At 47.8% G+C, this 18,945-nt stretch overlaps 1 protein-coding gene across 1 annotated transcript in view; it reads right to left on the reverse strand.

Moving 5' to 3' along the window:
- LOC138368182 (NADH dehydrogenase [ubiquinone] 1 alpha subcomplex subunit 11-like) overlaps nucleotides 1–17,795 on the reverse strand; it is a 29,124-nt gene extending 11,329 nt beyond the window's left edge. The window contains exons 1-2 of the mRNA XM_069330631.1: nucleotides 17,643–17,795; nucleotides 7,349–7,564 (exon numbers count right to left, since the gene is read on the reverse strand). Coding sequence (XP_069186732.1) covers nucleotides 7,349–7,564; nucleotides 17,643–17,721 — 295 coding nt within the window. The 5' untranslated portion in view covers nucleotides 17,722–17,795. The remainder of the gene's footprint in view (nucleotides 1–7,348; nucleotides 7,565–17,642) is intronic.
- Between the last annotated feature and the right edge of the window lie 1,150 nt (nucleotides 17,796–18,945).

Raw genomic sequence — 18,945 nt, forward strand, 5'->3', positions numbered from 1 at the left:
ACAAGAGCGGACAGCTTCCTTAGCGGCAGCATCCACACGCTCATTTAAAGACACACCAATATGGCTGGGAACCCAACAAAACTCAACCGACTTAAATTTACTGTGAACGAGAAACAGCCAATGCTGGATCTTGACAACTACTGGATGAACCGGATTAAAGGACCCCGAGAGCCATGAGGGCACTACGAGAGTCAACAACAACCACAAAGGAAGACTGACAACGAGAAAGCAGGAGACGAAGAGCATAGAGAATAGCATAAAGTTCCACTTTAAAGATGCTAGTCTCCGGAGGCAAGCGACACATATAAGTGCGATCAGGAAAAACAACAGAGTAGCCAACACCGTCCGCTGACTTAGACCCATCGGTGAAGACAGAAACGGAGCGGGAGTGAGAAGAAAAGTGCTCGAGGAAAAGGCGTTTTAGAACCGTAGGAGGGGTAAAAGCTTTAGTGATACGGGTCAAGGAAGTACAAAACCGCGGAAGAGGGACCCTCCACGGGGGCAAAGAAGGAACAACACGAGGAGAAACATCAGAAATACGAACGGAGAGAGAATCCTGTAGGCGAGATAACCGGACAGAAAGAGGGAGGTGGTGAAGAGGAACAGGAACCGCAGGAGGGGTAAAAGTTAAAGCACGACAGAGGCGAGAGGAAGGATGTTGCAAGGACCGCGCAAGATAGCGAAGACAGTAGCGATCACGGCGGTCCTGGAGAGATAGGAAGCCAGTGTCAACATACAAGCTAAGGATGGGAGTCGAACGAAAGGCACCAGAACTGAGGCGCAACCCAGTATGGTGCAAAGCATCAAGACGGCGAAGAGTAGAAGGAGAAGCAGACGAGTAAGCAGGGCAACCATAATCGAGCTTAGACAGGACGAGAGAGGAATGTAAAGCAAGGAGAGTACGCCTATCTGCCCCCCAAGAAGTATGGGACAAGACCCGAAGAAGGGTAAGGGACTTAGAGCACTCAACACGGAGGTAAGAGATATGGGGAGACCAAGACAAACGAGTGTCAAGGAATAACCCCAAAAGCTTCGCGGAATCTTTGTATTCAAGGGGATGACCATAAAGTGACAAAGAGGGACGAAGAACAACCCGTTTCCGCGTAAAAGTCATGGCACAAGTCTTAGAAGTAGAGAACTTGAAGCCATGACCTGTGGCCCAAGACGACACGGCATCAATTGCAAGTTGAAGCCGGCGTTGAAGGAGAGGCGAATCATCACCCTGACAACAAAGGGTAAGATCATCGACATAGAGAGCGGAGAAGACACCAGAAGGAAGAGAGGAAAGAAGACAATTGAGGGCAACCAGAAAAAGAGTAGTGCTCAGAACACTACCCTGGGGCACACCTTCGTATTGCTGAAAAGAGGGAGAGAGAGCGGTACCAAGGCGCACCCGAAAGGAAAGACGAGAGGGGAAGCTGCGGAGAAAGAGAGGGAGATGACCACGAACGCCAAAAGAATGAAGTTGAGATAGGATATGATAACGCCAAGTGGTGTCGTAAGCCTTTTCTAGGTCAAAAAGGACGGCAACAACGGAGGTCTTCGCAGCAAAAACAGTACGAATATAGACCTCCAAGTTCACCAGGACATTTGTCGTGCTGCGGCACTTGCGGAAACCAAATTGAGAAGGGGAGAGGAGGTGATGGTGTTCCAGGAACCACAGCAGACGAACGTTAACCATACGTTCAAAGAGTTTGCAGACACAACTTGTGAGAGCAATAGGGCGAAAGTCCTTAGGGGAAGTACCCAGAGACCCCGGTTTGCGAACAGGGAGGACAACGGCATCGAGCCAGTCCTCAGGGACTGACGACGACTCCCAGATCCGATTATACAGACTCAATAAATACCGAGACGTGCTCGGAGGGAGATGGCGAAGCATCTCATAATGAATACCATCGGAGCCCGCCGCCGTAGAACCGCAGAGGGCCAGGGCAGAACGAAGTTCAGAGAGAGAGAAGGGATCATTATAGGGAAGTGAAGATGAGTGCAGAAATCTAAAGGACGAGACTCAAGGACAGGTTTACGAAGAAGGAAAGATTGGGGAAGATGAAGACCAGAGCTAACAGAAGAAAAGTGGGAACCCAGTTCGGAAGCGACCTGCAACGGGTCCGCCACAAGAGTATCACGGAGGTGAAGGACCGGTGAAACATCGGGAACGAACTTACCCGCTATCTTGCGGATACGCTTCCAGATCTGGGCCAGAGGGGTCTCGGACGTAATTGTTGAGACATAAGATGCCCAACATTCACGTTTAGCCGTACGGATGGCCCTACGGGCCACCGCACTCGCTTTCCGAAAGAAAAGAAAAGAATCGGTCGTCTGCCTACGGCGGTGCCTCTTCCAGGCTGCACGCTTACAGCGGACAGCCCGAGCACAGTCCGCATTCCACCAGGGAACGCACTTCCGTGGACCCCGAGAGGAAGAGCGAGGAATAGAGCGGAGGGCAGCGTTGAAGACAGTGTCATGAAAAAGGAGGAGAGCGCGAGAGAGAGGCAGAAGGGAGAGGTCAGAGAGAGCAGCACTGAGGGTAAATAGGGTCCAGTCTGCCTTAGCAAACTGCCACCTAGGGAAAGAGAGGGAAGGGCGAAAAGAGAAAAAGGAAACAAGGATGGGGAAATGGTCACTTCCATGGAGGTCATCAAGAACCTGCCACGTGAAATCTAAGTAAAGAGAAGAAGAGCAGAGAGAAAGATCAAGACAAGAAAGGGTGCGAGTCCGAGAGTCCAAATGAGTGGGCTCACCAGAATTCAGAAGAGACAGGGAAGAAGAGAGGAGAAACGGCTCAAGGAGGCGACCCCGGGTATTCGTCAGAACGTCACCCCAAAGAGAATGACGACAATTGAAGTCACCCAGCAGGAGCACAGGCTCCGGCAAGGAGTCTAGGTGGTGTTTCAAATCAGGAAGAGAGAGCGGGACACTCGGGGGGAGATAAATGGAACAAACTGTGTACCATTTCCCCACAAAGATACGAGCAGCAGAACAATGGAGAGGCGAAGGAAAAAGTAAAGGAACAAAGGGAACATCAGCCCGAATCAAGAGAGCAGAAGAATTAGAAGCCCCAGCAATGGCTGGGGGGGGGGAGAGAAAGGAATAGCCACGAAAACGACCAGGACGAGCACCAAGCATTGGCTCCTGGAGACAGACACAAAGGGGCGAAAACCGCGAAATCAGAAGTTGGAGTTCGAGGAAATTGGCGTAATAACCTCGAACGTTCCATTGAAGAATGGACAACGACGAGAAGAGAAAGGACAAAAACAGAGAACAAGGAAGAAACAAAGGCGAAAGAGCAACAGAACACGTTAAAGAATATCAGGGTCGGGATCAGGGTCAGCAAAGTCAGGGTTAGGGGGCATGGGTAAACTGAGCAAAGACGGAGGGAAGGAAACGGGAGAACAGATCAGAAGTGGGCGGGCAAGGTCCGGAGGAAGAGGAGGAGACAACGGAGAAGAGCAGTCAAGGACAGCAGCAGGAAGAGGGGGAGTAGAAAGAGGGAAGCGCACCCCAGCAAGAGCAGCAACCGAAAGGGAAGCAGGGGCCAAAGAAACCTCCATAGCAGGAACAGGGGGCGCAAGCACTGAAACGGGAGGGGAAGGAGCAACAGAGCCAGGAGGAGGAGCTGAGGAAGAAAGCGAAGCCTTCTTACCCGCCGTGGAAGAGGAAGGAGAGGAGCCAGGCTTACGCTTCTGACTTAAAGAGACCGGTGTCCCAGCAACTACGTACCGGGCAACGGATTCCAGTGTCTCAACAGAAGCCGAACGAGAGCACACACGACGGCCGTTAGGAGAGCGATGGACATCCGCCCGCACCGACAGGCGGTGGGGAGAGCCGATAGATGGAGGAAGAGGATGGGAAGGAGGATCAGAGGGGGACGAGGAAGAAGACACAGAAGACACGACAGACCGGGTAAAAGGAAGGGGAACCCCAGACAGAGGACCAGGAGGAGGATCCTTCGGGAGAGAACCCAAAGGAACAGAGGAGGGGGCAGTGGGTGCATCAGGGTCCAAGGCCCGGAAACGGTTGTGAGTCTGAGGAAGGCGGGAAGGACGAGGAGAGGAAGAGCGCAACACGCGAGCATAAGAGATATTTGCATAAGGCGGGAGCCGGCGAACCTGGCGCCTCGCCTCAGAAAAAGATAAAAGCTCCTGGTGCTTCAGGTTGAGGACGGCTGCCTCAAGCTTGTAATGGACACACGCACGGGAGAAGGTAGGATGGGCCTCACTGCAGTTGAGGCAACGAGCCTGGGGAGAAGTGCACTCCGACTTAGAGTGACCTTCGCCACCACACAAAGGACAGAGAGAGACAGTCCCGGAGCAGCGGAGGGCACCATGCCCAAACCTCCAGCACTTGTTGCAGAGCCGAGGAGAAGGAATGTACTCCTGGACAGAGCACCTGGCACCAGCAAGAATGACAGAGGGTGGAAGGGTCCTACCATCAAAGGTAATCTTCACAACCCGGAGGGGTTGACGGCGACTACCACGAGGGGGACGAGTAAACGTGTCCACCTGGAGAATAGAATGGCCCTGGGCAGCGAGGATATGTCGAATATCGTCGTGGCAGTCGCGCAGGTCCCGAACACCGGTCGCAACATGGGGCGGGAGCAAAATAGTGCCAACACTGGCATTCAACTGAGCGTTCTTCGAGACCCGAACGGGGGTCTCGCCAAGGCAGGATAAGGCAGCCAAGCGGGAAGCAGCATCCTGAGAAGGAGCAGCAACGACACGTGTACCGAGACGAGTGGGGTTGAAAGTAATGGAGGCATCCACGGAATCAATGAGATGTCGATGGAGGGAGAAATCGTCAGGAGGCGCAGAATCAAGAGGGAGGAGATCAAAATATTTGGCCCACAAAGCGGGACCAAACAAGGCTTGATAGGTAGCAGAACTGGAAGGAATCGAGCGAGGGCGGCCGTGACGAGGACGGCGGTGAGAACCCCCAGAGAGAGAGGGGTTAAAAGGCCCAGTAGTGACAACTAGAGAAGGAGCCGCGCCAGGGGATCAGGTAGTCACCACTGGGGGCTTGGGGCTCGACCCAACCACAGAGGAGGGAGGGGAGCCAGGGAAAGGAGTCAGTGGCCAAAGGAGGAGCAAGGTCGGGGCCCAATGCAGCGGAGGCTACAGAACCAGGTCTTCCAATACGGACCGACTCGGGGGCTTGGTCGCCCACCCCACGAGCCTGAGAAGGTAAGCCAGAAGCAGCCGAAACAGGGGTTATCATCTTGACAAAAAGAAGAATTCATTCACGAATGTGCCCCCACACCCACCATGGAGCCACAATTAGAGGCAGGACACCCAACAAGAAGCTATCGCCGATCTTGTCGGGGCCTCCTAGGGGTGCATCGTGAGTATACGCCCCACAAACGCCACCTTAAGAAACCGACAGTCCGTCGAGATCGGGTTCAGTGACGAAAGGGGGATTGACAATAAAAGGTTCCCCTCGCTCTCGACGTCGGGTACTACTGTTCTACGGGTGCAAGAGTATGCCTCCTCAAGCACCCGGGCGTCAAAATAGAAGAAGTCCAAGGGAAGAACCAGAACGAGCAAAAGGTCGGCAGGAAACGGCAAGCAGATAGGAGAAGAGGGGGGGAGAAAAACGAAACAGAAGGAAAAGGAAAAGATGCCCAGCAGAATTGGAGAGGACGGCAGCAGGAACACAAGGCTAGAAAAGGACAGAGGACTGTCCCAAGGAGCATCATACTCCGGCAGCCGCCCACGAAGCCCCCACACGGCGACAACGAGCTGAGCGGGGAGGGGGGCCATACCAGCTTAGTGGTTCGCCATGGTGAACACAAATGTAGATACTTATATATAACGTGTGTATAGTGTGAGATAACAGCTAGAGGAGTAGGTTGGGAGCCGCCATTTTGGTGAGGGAGGAGCGTCGTCTGCACGACTTGGCATGTTGTTTACTGATGGCCACTATGGTCTTTGGGCACCATACCAGCTTATTTGTTCAGGTATGGTGAATAAAACAGGTAGATACTTATATATAATGTGTGTATATAGCGTAATAACACCACAAACAATATTGTTGGAGGATAAATATTAGCGAGTCTGGCCTTGAGGGCGGCCGCCGATCAGCTGACTGTGTGAGTAGCTACGTCTTATGGCCTTTATTCACCATACAAGCTTAGATGTACAGTTATGGTGAACAAAACATGTAAATACGTATATATAACGTCTGTGTATAGTGAATAAATACAGAAAGAGTATTGTGGGAGGTAAATGAGGGTGAGTGAGGTGGTGTTGAGGGAGGGAGTGGCAGTGAGTGGCTCGCTGGTGTTTGGCGGTCACTCCTCGTTGCTTTTTGACTCACAAGACCAACTTAGTAGTTCGTTATGGTGTACAAAACATGCAGATACTTATATATAACCTGTGTATATAGTGTAACAACAGCAAAACTATTTGTTTATTGTTTTATGAACATAATAATTGAATCACTAATATGCACACCATAATTTTGAGTACAGCGATGGTTCACATATTTTATAATATAAATATACCACAATTCACTGTATGGAATAATATTACTGCAAAAAAACTAAGAAAAAATCAATCAGAGACATTGAAATAATTAGGTAATAATATATTTGTGGCAACTGCCATCTGACAGCTCGGGCGGAGTAGACCTCGTCTGGCGAAGGCTCTGCCAACGCCCCTTTTTTGCCACACTTCCTCACCCTATTGCGGCTAAAATATGCCACCTACGATTTTTTTGTTATTTTTTCCGTGATCAGGGAACAAAAATGAACACTTCTATAAGACGAAAGAATTTTTTGGATTTTTTTGTTTGTTTGTTGCGCCTGTGGGTGTGAATTCCATTTGGGCCCCTAGCGGTTTGAGGCTTAAGGGTTAAAGAGGAAAAAGTTACGAAAGAAAATCCTTAAAATATAGAATGGCACTTTGTTGCATCACATGGAAGGGTAGAGAGACTTAGATGCCAAGTTCACTCGGGGCAAGCACGATACATAAGCCTCCAGAACAAAATCTCATTTTAGCAGGGAAATACAGTACAGAGTGTATACAGACTGTACACACAGTTCTAATAGTTAATAATGGTGTGATAAAAAATACATAACACAAATGCAGGCGATGAGTCACAATAAAGTGGCTGAAATATATTAACCAGACCACACACTAGGAAATGAAGGGACGACGACGTTTCGGTTCGTCCTGGACCATTCTCAAGTCGATTGAGAATGGTCCAGGATGGAACAAAACGTCGTCGTCCCTTCATTTTCTAGTGAGTGGTCTGATTTACATCACACAAAGTACAAAATGTACATGTCTAGATATTAAATCAGCCAATCATATTATATAATGTATTTATTTAGAGAAAAAGATAAACTTACTGGCAGCTCCTATTACACTCCGTGCAGCATTTCCTCCAAGGAAATAATTTAAGCCGTCATCTTTGTTTCGCAGATTTGTTGATACACACGTCACTGCTGCAAATGTTGCCCCTGCAGCCGCAAGAGGGAAAGTCACCTGAATGTATTTAGTTAGTGTGGGCACATAACCTTGAGGTTTTGTGACCATTAGCACATCGTAAGTCGATAATACCAACCCTGCAATACAAATGTTATTATTAATATTCTATTGTACTATAATACAAAAAATAATGCAACACCTTTTCAACATATTTTTAAATGTATTTACAACAGTAATTTATTAATTATTATTCATTCATGTAGGCATAATAAAAAAACAGCGTTGAATGTAATGAAACGCCATTTTCTGGGTGAATCCCGGAGGCTCCCCGGAGCTATCCCAGGCTGATATGCTAATGTCAGACTTTGGCATCAGTCATGTGTATGGAGTTCTTAGGCCTACCGGGGACCACGGCCAGAACCGGGCCCCCTCAGAGAGGCAAGAGGAGCAATGGCCTATAGAAGCCCCCGTGTGGTTGGAAGCATTCTATGTCTGCCATCGACCGGAACAGGCACCCAGAAAGGTAAGCGCCTCAAAACAAACCCCTATTCTGGTTAAAATTGCTACCAAAAGCCGAACTAGTAGATAGAACTCCCCAACCGAAAACAAGCAAACTAGTGTGACGTCACACACCACCGCGCCGCTGTCTGCGCAGCTCCCCCCTCCCCGGGAGTTGGAAGGGGGAGCCCAAGACCCCCATGCCGGCTACCCACACCTCAGTTCTTGAGGCTGGATGTCAAAAACGCGAAAACCGCCGACCGGAGGGAGGGAGGGAGGGAGGGAGGGAGGGATGCCGGGGAGCCTCTGGGACTCACCCAGAAAATGGCGTTTCATTACATTCAACGCTGGTTTTCTGGGGGGAGCCCCGTCGGCTCCCCGGAGCTAACTACCCACAGACGGAAAAAGAGGGACTTACCCGGGAGGCGGTTGTCGCTCACTCCTCAACTCGAAGCTGAGACAACTGTCTACAACCGCCGACCCAAAGCAACACCGGCCCGACGGGGCCCAGGTACATTCACAAGGTAACGAGCAGCCAGGACCCTGTTCGATCGCCAAAATCCCCGCACCGGAATATCAGACCAAGACATATTCCCAAAGACGGCGGCAAGAGCCGCGAACTTACGAACATCATGGGCACGGGAATAGACCGCAGGCTGGCTGGACTTAATAACCTTGCGGACGACCTGGGAGACCCGAACCCGCGAACAGGTTAGAAGGGAAACCGGATCAACCCACAGCACGTCCCCGGACACAGAAGCCGTGGCGCGCAAATAACGGCGAAGCGCCGCAACCGGACACAATACATGATGCACCCCTGGCCTGACCAACCAAGCATCAACCACCCATGAACCCCTCCAGAATGCAGCAGTCTCATTCTTCGCCAGAAAAGAAGGAGACGGCTGCAAACGAACAAAATTATCACCACGTCCAAAAGGGCAGAAACCCCTGCGCCGAAAGAGAGCATGAAGCTCCCCTACCCGACCCCCAGAGGCCAAAGCCAACAAGAAAAGTGCCTTGGAAAAACAATCCTGGACCGAAGGGGTCACAACGAAATGAGGAGACGAAAGGAAAGCGAGCACTCTGTCCAAAGACCAGGATGGCTCAGGCGACGCATGAGCAGGCCGGAGGTGAAACAACGCACAAGACAGCTTGCGGAATGGCGCAGACGTAACATCGATACCGAAAGCAAGCTGAAGCGGCTCCGCCAGCGCCGCACGATATGAGGCGACAGTGTTAGGCATAAGATGACGGTCCTGAAACAACCACGAGAGGAAGGACAAGACCACCCGAACAGACAAGGAACTAACACGACGAAGACGCAAAAAGAAATGGAAGGACCACCAGGAAACTTCATACTGCCGCCGAGAAGAAGCCCTCAGGTGGGACACCAACAAGGAGGCCACCTGATCACCATAGAGATGATGAAATACTCGAGTCAAAAAAACCATAAGACTCGAGAAGATCGAACCAGCCACGTGACGTACTGGCCCGATCTGCTGAAAGAGGCGGAGCCGCGGGAAAACCCTCGGGTTCGGACACCGAGCAACCAGCACCTGAAACCAAGGCTGGGCCGGCCACCAAGGGGCCAGAAGGACAACTCTCCCCTGGTAAGTCTCTAAGCGAGTCAGGACCTGGAGCAACAGCCGAACCGGGGGAAAGAGGTACAGGAACCCCCACCTCGACCAGTCTAGCCGAAAGGCATCGACCCCGACGGCCTCGCGATCGGGGAAGGGCGCCGCATAAACTAAATAAAATGACAGAACCCCCCACCAGGCAAAAACAAAGAGAAAAACAAAACCCCGCAAGAGGACAGCGAACCCCAAGGAACAGAGCCGGCCACGATGTCGGGAATACAAGCTGACCAGCACCCTGCGCCCCTACCAGTACAAACTGCCTCTTACCTGCCGGTAACAAGGGAGAACAGAACACCCAAGAGCCCAACAGGCGGCCGAAAAACCGAAAGTAAAACGGACCAGCAGAGGCAGACCCCGAGGAGCCTGTGGAAGGTGGCCCCAAGCCCCAAGGGCAGTACTTACAGGGCACCTAGGGAAGGCAGCCCAAGGCGCATGCAGCCCGAGTACTGAAGATAACTCCTGGCTCTCGCACCCACAAAACCAACACCACACGCAAAGCACAGTGCAGTAGCGACACCGGAGCCAGAGCACACGACCATCGCCTATAGCATCAGCCTCAAGAACTGAGGTGTGGTTAGCCGGCGTGGGGGTCTGGGGCTCCCCCTTCCCCCTCCCGGGGAAGGGGGAGCTGCGCAGACAGCGGCGCGGCGGTGTGTGACGTCACACTAGTTTGTTTGTTTTCGGTTGGGGGAGTTCTATCTACTAGTTCGGCTTTTGGTAGCAATTTTAACCAGAATAGGGGTTTGTTTTGAGGCGCTTACCTTTCTGGGTGCCTGTTCCGGTCGATGGCAGACATAGAATGCTTCCAACCACACGGGGGCTTCTATAGGCCATTGCTCCCCTTGCCTCTCTGAGGGGGCCCGGTTCTGGCCGTGGTCCCCGGTAGGCCTATGAACTCCATACACATGACTGATGCCAAAGTCTGACATTAGCATATCAGCCTGGGATAGCTCCGGGGAGCCGACGGGGCTCCCCCCAGAAAACATATAATAAAGTTACCAGACATCAGCCACTCCCTGTAAAAAACCAGCATTAAATGTAATGAAACGCCACTTTCTGGGTGAGTCCACGAGGCTCCCTGAAGCTCTTACACTAATTCAATGCCATACTACTAGGTATCATCAGTCATGGAGTTCTTATTGGCCTACTGGGGACAATGAGCCAGAACCTGGTCTCCTCAGAGAGGCACAGGGAGCAGTGGCACATCAATGCCATACTACTAGGTGTCATCAGTCATGGAGTTCTTATTGGCCTACAAACAACTCATGCTCCCTCCCTCCCATCGTCACTGGTTCAAGGCCAGGCACACCAACATTCCTCCTTCAAGGATCCTGTTTGTGGTATTATTACCCTATGTACACACATTATATATAAGTATCTACATGTTTTGCTTACCATAACTGTTCAACTAAGGTGGTATAGTGCCCAAAGAGCATAGTAGCCACCCTTACCCAGCATGATAAGTCATGCAGATGCTGCTACCTCCCTCACCAAAATGGCTTCTCTGAACACTCCTTTTGCTGTCATTACACTATGTAAACACGTTATATATATAAGTACTGTATCTACATTTGTGTTCACCATAAGGAATCACTAAGTTGGTATGCTGAGTCAGACAGCAGCAAGAAGTGACCACCACACACCAGCTAGCCCACTCCCTTCCTACCTCACCTCATCTGACTCACCAACCTTCTCTTCCCACCATACTGTTTTTTTGCTTTTATTCACTATATACAGACGTTATATATAAGTATCTGTATGTTTTGTTCACCATAGCGAACGACTACGCTGGTATAGTGAGTCCAGACAGTAAAAGATGGTCACACATAGTCAGTACGACAACTACTTACCAACTGGGTGCCAAGTCATGTGGGAATAATAGGAAATGACATTGCAGACAAAGCTGCAAAACTTGCAACTAAGAGAAGAAATGTAGGCATTTACATACCACAGAGTCTATCACAGATTAAGAAAGTAATTAGAAACAGAGCAAGGCAAAAGATGTACAGTGACCACAACACAGCAGTTGCAACATGAGGATCTGCGGGTTGGTACAAGAATTCAACCAACTACGAAATACTTAAGTTTGATGAAAGGGAGCAGTAGAGCAACAGAAGTACACTTACATCACATCAGGCTTGGATACCCATAGGAAATAGGCTAACAGGTTCCGGAAGATGAGAGGAAATGTCAGCACTGTGGAGAAATGCCAGACAGACCACTGGAACATTATCTAGCATAGTGCACAGTTACAAACCCATTAAGATTTCAACTTAGATTCAACAGAGCAGAAGAAGTTGTTAAACACATATGGCAAAATCTTACTGAAGCGACCATACTTGTCATAAATACTCATACTCCGCTCAAGTAAAACAGAAACAAGTAACACTTTGTGGGCCAGCCAGAGGCTTAGGGCCCGCGCAGGAATATCCCTGCAAAAAAAAAAAAAAAAAGCACGACAAGCCAAGTCGTGCTGACTATTCGCCCCAGCCCTTTGCCAACATCCTGCTGAAGGGCAGGGGCGAACAAACACGCACTGAGGTGCTTGAAGTCACCCCCAGGTAAACCTGGACTACCATCAACGCCTCATGCCACTCAAGTTTTCAGGTACAACAGAAAGTACTCAGAGCATACAAAGACAACACAGGGGAGTCCGCTAGCCAGGACGACTCCAGAACCTCATAATGAACCAAGTAGGGAGACGAAGTCCCAAACCTGAATGAAGATGGGTCCATTATAGAGGCATAATACAGGTCGCGCTGGAGGTAAGCTGCAATGGCCGCCCACACCTCATGAGGCAAGATGTGGGAAGCCGAAAACTTCCGGAAAGACGGAACCAACGGACCCGAAGGGACACGGAAGTGAACCCAGGGAGGGGCAGACACCAAATCCAACTCATACACAGAGGGGGATACGAAAACCACACTTCTTGCATCAGTAAGCCCCGTTCGGAGGGTAGAAAAAGGCGGGGTCCAATGGGGGGCCCAAGGCCCCCCGCAAGTCAGCCCCTCCTCAACCCCGGGAACCTTCACACCAGGACCAGGGGCAGACTCGTCCTCCAAAGCCCCGGCCTCAATAGAAAAAGCTGGGACAGCCGCTAAGGGAAGCCCAGGCAGGGTACTGCGAACCGGTGCCCAAGTCTACCAATCAAACCTCAAAAAGCTGAACCCCCGGGACATGTCCACTCACGAGGGGCCTAGCAGGGAATACCACCCAGAAACACAGATATGTATATAATCTTAAGTATAGATAGGGGCAACAAACCAAGGACAGACCCATCTCACACCAGGCAGGAAAACAAAAACAAAAGAAACCCCTCCACAAAAGGACAATGTACCAAGGCGGAATAGAGCCGGCCGCTATAATTGGTGATAACAACAGTAGTGCAGTACCCCTCGCCCCTATCAGTGCAAACTACCCCTTACCCTAAGGTAAACAAGGGAGGAGGAAACCCCCCAGCACCCAGCACACTCAGGGCGGTCAATTACCGAGCAGCAAAAGACCAAACAGAGATAGACCCCAAGGTGACTTGTGGAAGATGGTCCCAAGCCCCAAGGGCAGTACTTACAGGGGCACTTAGGTAAGGCAACCCTAAGCACATGCAGCCCAAGCACCTGTGAAATTACTCCCAGCTCACACACCACCTTGAAGATAGCACTACCCACAAGGCATAGCACTGAACACAATAATCAAGAGCTAGAGTCACACAACCAAGCCTCACACACACATCAGATGAGAACTGAAGGTGTGGGTAGCCGGCGTGACGGGTCTGGGGCTCCCTCTTAGCCCTCCCGGGGAGGCGGGAGCTGCGCAGACGGTGGCGCAGCACATGGTGACGTCATGCTCATTTGCTCGTTTTTATTTCGGGAGTTCTGTCCACTCGTTTGACTTTCAGTAAAAGTCTCAACTAGAATGGGGGTTTGTTTTGGGATGCTTACCTTTCTGGGTGCCTGATCCAGTCGATGGTAGACATAGAATGCTCCAAATCACTTGTGCAGTTCTATAGGCCATTGCTCCTCATGCCTCTCTGTGGGGGCCAGGACCCAGATTTACGAAGCAGTTACGCAAGTACTTACGAACGTATACATCTTTCCTCAATCTTTGACGGCTTTGGTTACATTTATTAAACAGTTTACAAGTATGAAAACTTCCCAATCATCTGTTGTTATTGTTATAAACAACCTCCAGGTGCTTCGGAGCTCATTAACTGTTTAAAAGTTGTAAACAAAGCTTCCAAAGATTAAGAAAAGGTGTACAGGTTCATAAGTGCGTGCGTAACTGCTTCGTGAATCTGGCCCCAGGTTCTGGCTCGTGGTCCCCGGTAGGCCTAAGAACTTCGTTCAGACTGACTGATGCCAAAGTCTAATACTGTACAGTGGTACCTAGGATTATGAGCATTCCTGGTTACAAGTTTCTCAGGTTACAAGCAGGATTTGCTTGGAAAATTTACATCGGGATACGAGCATTTTGATACACTTACGGGCTGACCTAGCGTGTGGTGGCACAGCGAGCGCCCCTCAGTTTACCAGTGCCTCGCGCCCAGTGACAATCCCGCTTGAATTCTTCACAAGGATTTACAATGTTTTGTAGGATATTTGGCCATTTGAGCATAAAAGTTGTTATTATATATCTCGCAATGGGTCCCAAGAAAGCCAGTGGTAAGGTTCAAGGCGAGAAATCGCAAGTGAAGATGACAATAGAGGAAAAGCAAATCGTTCGGAAGCATGAAAATGGTGCACGTATTGTTGAACTTCGCAGGCAGTACAACAAATCCACGTCAACGATATGCACTATACTTGCCAAGAAAAAGGACATTATGAGTGCTAAAGTGGCAAAAGGAGTATCAGCAATCATGAAACAAAGACCACAAATACTTGAGGAAGTGGAAAAGTTGTTATTAATTTGGATACACAACAAGAAGTTAGCAGGTGATAGTGTTTCAGAGGCCATCATTTGTGAGAAAGCCAGGGTATTGCATGAAGACCTTGTAAAGAAAACGCCTGGAACGAGTGAAGATACGAAAGACTAAGGCAAGCAGGGGATGGTTTGAGAAATTTAGAAAAAGAAGTAGTATTCATAGTGTTGTGAGGCATGGGGAGGCTGCCAGCTCAGACAAACCAGCGGTTGAAAGATTTATTGAAGAATTTAAAGAATTTGCAGAGGGTGAGGAATACCTACCACAACAGGTGTTTAATTGTGATGAAACAGGACTGTTCTAGAAAAGACTGCCTAAGAGGACATACATTACCAAGGAGAAAAAATCATTGCCCGGACACAAGCCCATGAAAGATAGGTTTACGATTGTGCTGTGTTCAAATGCAAGTGGCGATTTCAAAATTAAACCCTTGCTCGTGTATCATTCTGAAAATCCAAGGGTTTTCAAACCGTATAAAGTGCAGAAAAACCAAATGTGTGTGAAGTGGAGGGCTAATAATAAGGCATGGGTGACTAGGATTTTTTTCCGGAGTGGGTGAATGAAGTGGTATGCCCTGCCATAGAAAAATATCTGCAGGAGAAACATTTGCCACTCAAGGCCCTGCTTCTCCTCGACAATGCTCCTGCTCATCCTCCAGGCTTGGAAGATGAATTGTTGCACAGACAATAATTTTCTCACAGTAAAGTTCCTTCCTCCTAACATCACTCCTCTAATTCAGCCTATGGACCAGAAAATCATAGCGAATTTTAAGAAACTTTATGAAAGGGCACTTTTCCGGAAATGTTTTGAAGTAACTGAAGCCACAAACCTCACCCTCAAAGAGTTCTGGAAACACCATTTTAACATTTGTAGTTCTTTAAAACTCGTTGACAAAGCCTTGCAAGAAGTGACTCAAAGAACCCTGATCTCTGGCTGGAGAAAATTGTGGCCTGAATGTGTGACAGAACTAGACTTTGAGGGGGTTTGAGCCTGTAAATGATGCGCCTATTGTTGAGGAAATTGTTACTCTGGGCCGGCAAATGGGCATGGACTTGGATGGCGATGATGTAGGGGAGTTGGTGGAAGAACACAACGAAGAACTGACCACCGAAGAACTCCAAGCCCTTCAAAAGGAACAGCAAGAAGACCCAGCTGAGGATGTTTCTCCAGTGGAGGAGGATGAGGCAGTACAGAATGTCCCCTCTGCAACCATTAAGAAGTGGTGTCAGATGTGGGAAGAGATGCAAACTTTTATTGAGAAGACTCACCCAGAGAAAGCTGTAGTAGGCCGTTGCATTAATCTTTTCAATGACAATGTGATGTCTCACTACAGAGACATCTTGTAAAGAAGGGAAAAACAATCTTCCATGGATATATTTGTTGTGAGAACATCGAGCAGTGAGCCACAACCAGGACCTAGTGGTATGCAGGGGAAAACGTGCCAAAGAATGCACCCCAGAGAGGTCCTCACTGCCTGATGTTATAATGGAAGGGGACTCCCCTTCCAAACAGTAACTCCTCTCCTCCTCCCCCCTCCTCACCATCTTCCATACACCAACAGCAGTCATCAGCAATGGTAAGTAATAACTTGAACATAGTTATGTAGTGTAGATTTTGATGAATTAGGTATAAAATTTAGTTTGAAGTGAGGTTTTTTGGCTAGTCAGGAACGGATTAATTCATTTCCCATTATTTTTCATGGGGAAATTAGCTTCAGTTACGAGCTTAAACTCTTAAACCGAGGTACCCCTGTACGTGTGTTTCCGCCTACAGTTTAGACCTATTGTCTTGTGTATGACCCTCTGTCCTGCGTGACAGCGAATACCAGCATTATCCTCATTTTAATAAGACAATCAAAATCCTCAGATTAGGCAAAATTGTAATTAATTTTTTCAATAAAGATGTCAATAATAATAATAAGAGATATCCTCCAAATATCAGTCTTTGCAAACTGTACTAATTATACAATCTAGATGCCACATTTACCTTGAAAGTCTTTTAGCAATAATAGAATTTTGATTCATTAGTGTAGAGTACATAACTAGATAGGTAGGTTATCTTGAGATAATTTCGGGGCTTAGCGTCACTGCGGCCCAGTCCTCGACCAGGCCTCTTTTTTTTTGCTACACCCCCCCCCCCCCAGGAAGCAGCCCATAGCAGCTGTCTAACTCCCAGGTACCTATTTACTGCTAGGTAACAGGAGCATCAGGGAGAAAGAAACATTTTGCCATTTATTTTCGCCTTCACCAGGGATCGAACCTGGAACCTCAGGACTATGAATCCGAAGCGCTGTATACCCAGGTGTTAGGCGCCCTGAAATAAATAAGTGCCTAATAGAATGAAATAAGGCGTCCTTGGGGCTGCTTGTCACACGAGGTTCCTCATTATAGCCTTGGTTTGCAATAAGCAGCCTGAGAGCAGCAGTACACCAAGAACTTCAACAAAATCTTTTAGATCTGAGAGAAAGTGAAACCGACACCAGTAATTCCATCAATCATCATACTATCATGCAAGAGGAACCACACATCTATAGTTTATCCAAAAAAATCAGCAGACTTCTAGATGTTACTCAGTTACAAGTATCTCTGGGAAGTCTCATTATCTGCTGATGTAGACCTGACCAAACGTAAACTGTGTAAAAAAAAATATTCGCAAACCCTCAGTCACTACGTGATGGCATGCCAAAAGATATGCGAATTCAGAGACAATTCTATAACAAATGTTCCAACGATGTGTAAATATTTAATTCAAAATGATCTGCTACCAGAAATCCTGGCCAATTATTCCCAGTTTGCTAACTGTAGGTAGTAACTGTACCCTATCCACCGCTGCCCACTGGATCGGGGACGGTGTGCAGGACAAACATGTAAATTGTGACACTAGCTCTCCACATGTCAGTTGCTTAACTTAAAAACTGTACTTGTGGTCGATCTCGAGCCCACTGATGATGTGCATTGAATTTTGTAACTAGCTCATCAAGATTGTAACTTGCTTAGCTAAATGAATTGTGGGGTTCCCTGAGCCCATTATGTGCCTCTGTAACCCTTTCCACTACCGACCATAAGATAGGTATAGGGTGCATAATACATGAACTGAACTATACTAAACACCTAGACTTTGTAGACTACCATCATTTCAATAGGAAGACATTAGGTCACAACTTACCAAGACATCCACTATACCGCGCCACAACAGATACCTTCTCGAAGCAATCTTTGCCATCGGGTTGGTCGGCGTACCCCATTATTTTACTGAAAAGATATTACGGGAGGTTTACGCACCGTCCCAGCTGACTCCACCACAACAATGTTGACAGTCAACACATGAAGTTCTCCGGGCCGCTCGGTTCGGCCCGTACGTATTTTATATATCAATTAAATGTTAACTATACAATATCTTGTCGAGCACTCAGTATAATTAAAAAACAGTTGGAATGTATACTTTATTTTGAACAGCTAAAGGCAAGGTAGCGATAAAAAGTGAATACTACAAATTATATATGACCTAAGAAATTATTGTGTTTCTTGTCCGAAGCACATATCAAAAGCCGGTGCACCCTTTTTCTGTGGTTGGGAGAAAACGCGCACAGAGTGGGGGACTTGTTTATTTTAATAATAATAATAACTAATATAATGATAATAAAAAATAAAAAAATAAAATGTTTATTTTGGTAAGGTACATACATACAAGAAATTTTTACAAAGATTGGTTGACTTATAGGTAGAGCTAGTACATACAATGCCTAAAGCCACTATTACGCAAAGCGTTTCGGGCATGAAAAACTTAAATGACAAGCTTAATACTAATTGAGCATAAAGAGTAGAATGAAAACAAGAAATGAAAACATAGCTGAAAAAGCAGCACAAATACAATTATGTCGACAAACAGCGCTCTTTAAAAAAAACAGACATTGGTTGACAATAGAAGGGTAAGGTAGGTTACAGGGAATTTATTAGGTATAGCTTCGCTTTTATCTTAAACTGGTTGAGAGAGGTACAGTCTTTAACATGGTTGGGAAGGTCATTCCACATTCTGGGCTCCTTGATTTGTAGATATTAAAGCTCTGGTTGATTACATTGACAACTTGATTGGTTCAATAATTATAATGAATTAGAATGAATAATAAATAATGAGTGACTATAATGAATAACAATAAAGTATTAAAGAATAATTATAATATATAATCATTATAATGATAAAGTATTAAATCAATTACAATTTATTTTGGCCCGACATCACTCGGTACCCCTACTCAAATCTCTGAATATGTTAGATATTAAGTCACTGCACATTCTCTCATATGTATTATACATATATAAAACGCTGAACTGTAATGCCAATCCTGACCTCAAAAGCTTCATTGAAGGTTGTAACAGAACCCATGAGCACCATACCAGAAATAAATACAGTTTTGATATTCCTAGAGTACGACTTAATCAAACTAGTAATGCTCTACAAATCACGGGAC

The sequence above is a fragment of the Procambarus clarkii genome, chromosome 3 (assembly GCF_040958095.1).
Source record: "Procambarus clarkii isolate CNS0578487 chromosome 3, FALCON_Pclarkii_2.0, whole genome shotgun sequence".
In the NCBI taxonomy this organism is placed as follows: domain Eukaryota; kingdom Metazoa; phylum Arthropoda; class Malacostraca; order Decapoda; family Cambaridae; genus Procambarus; species Procambarus clarkii.